This window comes from Xyrauchen texanus, chromosome 13 (assembly GCF_025860055.1).
Source record: "Xyrauchen texanus isolate HMW12.3.18 chromosome 13, RBS_HiC_50CHRs, whole genome shotgun sequence".
NCBI classification, from domain to species: Eukaryota; Metazoa; Chordata; class Actinopteri; order Cypriniformes; family Catostomidae; genus Xyrauchen; species Xyrauchen texanus.
Window position 1 is genome coordinate 17,008,261 of NC_068288.1, and position 8,504 is coordinate 17,016,764.

The following is an 8,504-nucleotide window of genomic DNA, read 5'->3' on the forward strand; positions in this document are numbered from 1 at the left end:
TTGCATATCCACATTTATTTTTTACTTCAAACTTTGAGGGTGTTAGTGGTAAAAATAAATGTATAATCATATAACTGTGTGAGAGACTTTTCTCTGCAGCTTCTATCTAGGTTAATGACAAGCTGTAAAAACACTGAAGCTTCTGGACTCCATTTGCATGCTTCAATGTGGTATTTTTTTAATTATGTAAATGGCTTATAAACAGGCTTTTCCCATTGTCAGTTGTATTTATTTATTTATTCAAACTTTTCAATAAACAGGTCTTGCAACAGTGTATTTTGTGATATAAAATGTTTTCCACTTAGAAGTTGCAGACAGACAATGGAATGAAACCTCTCTCTTCATTTACTCACCCTCATACCAATTTCAATTTCTTTCTTCTGCAGAACACAAAAATATTTAGAAGAATATCTCAGGCCTATAGGTCCATACAATACAAGTGAAATATGACTCCAGTGGATAAAATAGGTGTGGGTGAGAAACAGATCAAAATGTTTTTACCCTAAATCTTAACCGGCACCACACGAGAATTTTGAGTAAAAAAAAAAAAGGCTTACATTTTGATCTGTATCTCACCCACATCTATTAAACCACTTCTGAAGATATGGATTTATCCACTGGAGTCATATGGATTACTTTTATGTTTCCTTTATGTGATTTGTTTTTTTTAGCTACAAAGGTCTGATCACCATTCACCAAGTTTTGGTCACCATTAATTTGCATTGAATGAATATACAGAGCTGAGATTTTCTGTATGATAGTGAGTAAATAATGAGAAATCTTTCCTCTTTGGGTGAACTACTCCTTTAACTGTGTTGTGCTACAGACAAAAAAGGTTGACAAGCTGACATTCTTTTTTTTGTTGTAATAAAAATGTCTTAAGAGTAAACAAGTTGGAGGTATAAAACATGAGATGAAAAGACAATTCTTTTCATAACATTCAACTTAAAACTTCCAGTGATGATTCAGCAATGCCCCGTGGCATGACATCATGAGTGAACCCCAGAAGAGTGAGCTCTGTGTGAGCACCTCATTTGCTACATTTTCTTGAATTAGACTTAGCATAGATGTTTTCCTTACTGAGTAAGGTGGAGTCAATTTCCTCATCCAGTGTTGTGTTTTCCACATGACGGCTGGTGGCTGTTCCTTTGGCTGGCCGCACCCCAGTCATCTCCTCATAAACAGGAACTAGATGTTGTGGATTTTTACGGTTAGAAAACTTGCACTGTATGTGAAAGGAAGTTAGTAGAAGGGAGGGGTTAACCAAAAAGACAACCTCAAAAACCACGCAAAACAGTAGTTCACAATTGCCTGTTCAGATTAGGTCCTGGACAGTAGGGGAAACTATGCTAAATGCAAAAAATACATTGCAATTTACTATATAATTCTGCATAGTTAAGTTTAGCTAAATAAATAGGATTATCAACTTTTAAAAGGGAGTGTTGTTGGCATAAAATACACTGTTCTCATTCAAACTCCATGGTATTTTTGCACAAATGCATCTGTCACTTTGTAACATGGCTTATGCTAATACAATATTTACCCCAGTATTTGTTCTGTGTGTGAGTCTGGTATCACACAATATCACAATTTTGAAATTCATTATGTCACTAGGGAAATTCAAGATATATTTCTAGTGCCTCTAAGACAACCCTTAAATTCCTTTATAGTTCTTGCAGGAACTAAGAGTAAGATTCTTAGAAAACTAATAAAGGTGTCTGGAGGACCTCCAGAGGACTCATCAGTGTTGCAGCTAAAGAAATACCAACTGGTGCTCCCGAGTATCTTTAAATTTTTTACAGTACATTTAACAAAATTGTCAATTTTCATATTCAGGCTCTGTCATGTTAATAATTTTTCAACCTCTTTGGCCCAGTATATGGTAATATTAATACATTTCATGTTTGATTTTAAGAACGTTTTCATACATTTTGTATGATTAACAATTCTGGTACTTTGCTGGGTCACCACTTGATGTCCAATGCAAAACCAGTTGAAAACCAAATTCACATAGAGGTCAAATGAATGAGACAAGTATTTTAATCCACTTTTATACAACAGTTAGTTCTGTCCTCATCTGATTGGACGAGCAACATTCCAAGAGTGCTGAAGTACAGTTTAACAGCACTGGGACGCTTCACTATTTGTATCATCTAATTTCTCCTTGCAAATAATGGAGCGACAGCACTCTTGCTTGTGCGATATTGCTTAAATATAAAACATTCCAAATGTATGATCAACAGTTTAGAACAGAGTAATTGTACTGAAGATATATTTTGTGGAACCAATATTATAAATTATTATTAACATTTTGAAATTAAAAACATAGTTGTTTTTTTTTTTTACTGCATTAACTCTCTTTCTGAGAGCAATCTTACACTAGTGGCTCTGGTGTGTGAACAACGGTTACAACAGCAGTTTATTATTCAACAAAATGATTGCCACCAGCTGTACCTGATTTGAACAGAAATGCAAAGCACTTTATAATTTAAAGCAAAAGTGAAACAGAGAGAGATACTTACATAATAAGCTGTGATGAGGGTGACCACCAGAAGACCCAGCACACATGCAGCTCCTGAGATCACATACAGCAGTAGCAGGTAACCTAAACAACTGCAGGTCTGATGAGCTGCAACAGTCAACAAATATTTGCTCAGATAAGAAGACATGTTTTACCACTCTCTAAAACACTATTTCAACAAAATGTGTGGTTATTTTCTTTAAATGTTTAGTTTTTGTTTGTTTCACTACTCCAGTGAATATTTCTCAGGGTCAAGTTATGTGCACATACACACTTGACTACAAGTGTCACCAATCTGTTTCAACAAAGTTGTAAGCAAAGAATTCTCTAGAATGCCATTGCATGGTGTCACATTAACAATTGTTTTCACTGGAATGACTAGACCTGATAATAAGACGGGGCATCCACACACGTTTGGCCATATAGTGTCCCTTAAGGTCTTGGGTACTGAAAAAGCTACTGAACAATGTGCTTTTGCCCAGGAGAAATTCTATGGGGTAAGTTGTCACAATGGAACCTGCCATTTAATAGCAAACCAATATTTAAAAACACTTACAGTAATTATCATTGATGCTTGTCTAAATGTATGCCAGTGTGGTTTTATGTTATTTACTTATTACACTTATAACAAAAATGTGATATTGGAATTTTTTTTAATAATATAATTATTCTACACAAATACTTTAAGAGGGTTTTGAACTAGGTGCTTGAAGCAATGTACTGCATTGCTAGAGAAGACACATTTGTGCAACTGGACTTTGATTGCACAAAGCTGATGAGATATTACTCTTGCTTGTGACAACTCGCTCATGCGACAACTTAACCCAGACTGCAATACATTTAAAAAAAAAAAATATGCATGGCTGATTTTCTAAATCAAGTAACTGGCTATCATTATACTTTGCAGTCAGAATGTGTGAATGCCAGATGTACTTAGAAAGTCTTGCCAGTGTGAGAAACTTTAAGTGCAATGCAGACAAGGACATTTCTCCAGCCTTACACAGATATGGCCTGACAATAACACCACCTTTGCCTGGTAGTGCAGAGTAGATCATTACAGAAATGCAACAAAACACACAAAAGTCAGCTGTTAAGGTGTAAAAGAGAGCAAATACAGAGGTTGAGAGAACTATGCACAAAAAATGTTGAACAAAAACAACCTTCTTAGCAATCTGTCATTGACCTGTGTAGGATGGATAAATACTCCTGTGATCTGTTTGTATCACAACTTTCATGAGAAATATCTCACTTTCACAGCTTCTCCACCTGCTTTCACTCACAGAACACTTTTCTTGTACCTCAATGAGGTTTTACCCAAAGGAAATTGCAGTGGGAATCCAGTGCATAAGGCTTGTATATTTTTAATTAATTTAAAGGTTACAAAATGTTTCCATCCGGTTTAACAGGACTAAAGTATGCTGATTGAAACATTCTGAAGCATGCGCTCCCACAAACTAAACGTTCTAAAACAGCAGCACTTACACGGGTTAATTCTTCCATGTCAAATCAACCAATCTTTAGAAAACTCCCTGGATTCAATTTTGGATTTTGTTAATACATTTGGTACCACTTTACAATAAGGTTCCTTCCATTACATTAGTTAATGCATAAGGTATCATGAACAAACAATGAACTATATTCTTACAGCATGAATTAATCTTTGTTAAATGTGTTAATAACACACAATTGTTCATTGCTAGTTCATAGTGCATTAACTAATGTTAACAAAAACAATTTTCAATTTTAAAAAATGTATTAGTATACGTTAAAATGAATACTAAGATTAATACATGTTAACTAATGGAACCTTCTTGTAAATTGTTACCATAAATTATCAAATGAAAGATAAACATGAATGATTAATTTGTAGTGTCAAAACAACAATTTTAGGCTATGATTTTGGAGCAAAAGCACAGTTAAAAAAATAACCTTAGAAAGGTAGCAGTATAATTATTTTTATTTTTAGATAGAGATTTGTGTGCATAATTATGCAATGGTAGGTATTACTAAAATCAGCTGACTTTACAAAATAATGCATAAATCAGTAATTACTGATCCATGGCATTTCATATTTTGGCTTTCACCATTTATGTTTATCTAATATCAGTAAAAAAAACAAATCAGGTTGAGTTGACAGAATGACGCACTTATAATGATTTTTTCAGGGCTTGGTGGAGGCATTATCCATCTGTGCTGGATAAAAATCATTTACTGAAATAAACAAGCTATCAGCCTGATAATAATTAAATAGACTAGTCTTGTATTAATTTATAAAGGTTTGTTGAGTTGATGGCAGACTGAATGTAAACTGCTCTTCAAAATCACATCAGTAAATTGAATGTAGCACTTGTAAGGGTCACCTACTCAAGTCTTCAACATAGATAAAGAACTCCATTTTGCCAGGAATATTCTTATCAAATGGAAGATCACTATAGTGAAATTCACAGTAGTACACGTCTGTATCCAGTCTTTGAAGGTTTGAGATTCTAAGATGGACTGTATGGTTGTCTAACTCATCATGGACAGTAATGCGATCTTTGTCCACAGGCCCACTGATGAATGCTGATAAGCCTTTGGAAAGATACAGCACTGATCTGGACTGCAGCAGTCTGCGTTTCAGTGAAAAGGCAAACGGTTTGTACTCTTTCATTGCTGATTCACAGGAAATGTCAACGGATGAATTTCTTATTCTGTGGATATAAACAAAACCCTCATGTGCTGAGGTGAAATGGTCCAAAGTTAGTCACATTTTTGTAGATGAATCACATGCATTACAAAACACAGGCACATTAAAAAGCTTCTAAAATAAAAGTCATGGATTGGCTAAATAAAATGGAAGGATATGTCTGACTACAATATATTGTATTTGTTTTTTGTTTTTTTTTCACATTTTAGAATAATAGTAAAGTCATCAAAACTATGCAATACCATAAATGACACTATGGGAATTATGCTGTGATTAAACAAAATCCAAAATAATATAACTGTGTTATATTTTAGCATCTTCAAAGCAGTCATCCTTTGTCTAGAGTTTGCAGATATGTACTCTTGACATTTTCTCAACCAACTTCTTGAGGAATCACCCTGAGATTCTTTTTAAACAGTATTGAAGGAGTTCCCATCTATGTTGGGCACTTATTGGCCAATATTATATAACATATAACAACAATTAAAAATTGGTCAGCAAATCTTAAAAAATACAAATAATAATAGGGTTAAAACTGGTATGTACTCTATTTGAAAAATGTACTTACCTGTTATAGAGATGATGATAAAAAACAGCAGATTAACTTGAGCATACTTATAGACAAACATCTTTGAAGATGATTAAAGAAAAAGAGAAAGAGTGTGCACAGTAAGAAAGAAACATTCAACTCTGAGTGTAACCAAGAAATCACCTCGTATGAAAATGAATAGCACAATGTTTTGACTCCACCTTGTAGGGATGTGCAGTTGGGGCCCTGTATTCATCAAAAGGAAGTAAAACTGGGTTGTCACAAGTTTACAACCATTTCAAAACTGTCACTTGTCACACAAAAAGAGTCACTGCACAAAACCGCAATATCACATCATGGCCTGTTTTAAAGGAGGGCTGCTGCAAATGTGCCAGAAAAATAGGATAAAGGATAACAAAAAGCAGCTTAATGCCATTTTTGCTAACTGTAGGTTTCTCTCCAAAAAAGAAATGGTATATTATGTTCTCAGGTCTTTTAACTAGCAACAGCAAACATCTTCATTGTCTGACCCAAACTCAGTTGATGTTATCAATGTTTAAATCATGAGTGTGTGAATATACTGATATAAAAATACTTTACTGAACTCATTTGATAGTGTTTAAAATAAAGCTACTCAAATGATCTCAGCAATGTCTTTTTGTTTTGGCGATTCAAAACAAGTACCAACAGATAAATATATTATTCTGCAAGTACCCTTATTTTCCTGGAATATTGGATACTTAATTTTGTTTAATGTAACAGACCATCATCAGCCATTTGCAAAAAATAAAAAATAAAAAAACAGTTGAACACTTAAATAATAATACATATACAATTATAATAAATTGTTTCTTGATTTAAGGGGTTTTCTTTCAGCTGGGTTGTGCTATCATACATCTCTATCTGTATAAAGTGTATCTCTCTCTCTCTCTCTCTCTCTCTCTATATATATATATATACTTATAACACACAGATGATTGTATTGTTGTTGTACATATTGAATACAAAACTCATTCACAGTCTAGGTGAACCCCGTAGGCTAATGATGTGAACAAAAGCAAATTAGTTGGCAAACCTGGAATTCATTTAACGAATCAAGATTTGAGGTGTGGGTAAGAGATATTTTAAATAATAATAATACAAAAATATTATTATACTGCGGCTACTCTCCCTCGAAGTGTGGATTAACGTTTTTGTAGATGAATCACATGCATTACAAAACACAGGAACATTAAAAAGTTTCCTAAATGAACTGCTTCTAAAATAAATGAAACTCATGGATAGCTATATAAATGGAGACAATTTAATACTGTGGCTACTCTCCATAGAAGTGGTCGTCCAGCCAAAATAACTCAAATCATTAGAACTGGTTAACATTATGGACACCACGAAGGATGCCGCTGCTTTCCAACAAAAACATTGCTTCACGCCTGAAGTTTGCCAAAAACCACCTTGACACTCCACAACGCTCCTGGGAAAATGTTTTGTGGACTGATGAAACCAAGGTTGAATTGTTTGGGAAGAACATGCAGCACTATGCATGGAGCATCATAATTTGGAGCTGCTTCGTTGCCTGGACCGCTTACCACCATCGAGGAAAAAATGAATTAAAGTTGATCAAGATGTCCTACAAGATAATGTCTGGGTGGCTAGGCAAAAGCTGAAGCTCAGTAGAAGAGTTTGGGTGATGCAGCAAGACAATGACCCTAAACATCAAAGTAAATACAATACAGAATGTCAGAGAAATAGAAAAATAAAATAGAAATAGAAAACCATCCTTTTGAAGTGGCTCAGTCAGAGCCCAGACCTTAACGCAATAGAGCTGATGTAGAACAACCTCAAGAGAGTTGTTCACACAAAAAATCCTAAGAATATGGCTGAGCTGAACCAGTTCTGTAAGAAAGAATGGTCCAAAAGGCCTTCCGAACGTTGTGCAAGTCTATTCCGCAGCTACCAGAAATGCTTGGTTGAGGTTATTGCTGTTAAAGGAGGATCGACCAGTTAGTAAATCCAAGGGTTCACTTACTTTTACTATAGCGCTGTGAATGTTTAATGGAATATGTTCAATCAAGACATGAAAGGGTATCATTGTTTGTGTTGTTAGCTTAAGCACCGCCATGTTTGTCTATACTTGTGACTTTGAAGAAGATGAGATTATATTTTATTACCAATTAATGCAGAAAACCAGCTAATTCCAAAGGGTTCACATAATTGCCTTGCCTCTGTATACAAATCAAGAGGAAATGTTTCAACTATACCTCTTGATTTGGAAAAAACCTCTTAAAGGTAAAGAAAACCATTGTGACAACTTTAACCCTTGTGCGACCTTCAGGAAATGTTTGTCTTTTCGATCATTTTGGCTGTGTTAATGCCAACAGCATAAATTTTACCAAAGGTAAATGCGTATGTGTATTGAGAAGTGTGTGTGTGGGTGTGGGTGTGTGTGTGTGTGTAAAAAACATTTAAACAAACTGGCTTTTAAATGGTTAAAATCCTGAAAATGTATGAATATCTGGTAGTGATGATCAGGACTGATATTGATTAAAAAAAATCTGTGAAAGTGGAAAATAATATTAATATATAATATTTATACGGCAGTTTTTTTACACGGATATTTTTGTACTCTCAGGTACTATTTTATCTGACACTGCACAAAAAAAAAAATAATGCATCAAAAACAATGCTGCTGCTAATCATTGACATATCCCAAACTGTGATAATCCAAAAAAAAAAAAAAGAAAACAAATTCCCCTTAGCATTTCCCCTTA

At 34.4% G+C, this 8,504-nt stretch overlaps 1 protein-coding gene across 2 annotated transcripts; it reads right to left on the reverse strand.

Moving 5' to 3' along the window:
* Positions 1–1,016: 1,016 nt before the first annotated feature.
* cd7al (cd7 antigen-like) lies at positions 1,017–5,979 on the reverse strand. 2 transcript variants are annotated; one of them, XM_052140858.1, is made up of 4 exons: positions 5,920–5,979; positions 4,886–5,239; positions 2,523–2,629; positions 1,017–1,225 (listed from the first exon to the last, which is right to left on the reverse strand). In XM_052140858.1, the coding sequence occupies exons 2-4, from the start codon at positions 5,169–5,171 to the stop codon at positions 1,031–1,033; spliced, it is 588 nt and encodes a 195-aa protein (XP_051996818.1). In that variant the 5' UTR covers positions 5,172–5,239; positions 5,920–5,979; the 3' UTR covers positions 1,017–1,030. The 2 variants fall into 2 exon arrangements, with proteins under 2 accessions (XP_051996818.1, XP_051996817.1); XM_052140857.1 differs by lacking the exon at positions 5,920–5,979 and adding an exon at positions 5,776–5,915.
* Positions 5,980–8,504: the final 2,525 nt, after the last annotated feature.

Coding starts and splice junctions, on each gene's coding strand:
- cd7al (XM_052140857.1), bottom strand. CDS start 5,836: ATGTTTGTCTATAAGTATGCTCAAGTTAATCTGCTGTTTTTTATCATC. Junction 2,630..4,885: donor TATCTATGTTGAAGACTTGA/GTAGGTGACCCT, acceptor TGACTGTTGCAG/CTCATCAGACCTGCAGTTGT. Junction 1,226..2,522: donor CCCTCATCACAGCTTATTAT/GTAAGTATCTCT, acceptor TTTCACATACAG/TGCAAGTTTTCTAACCGTAA.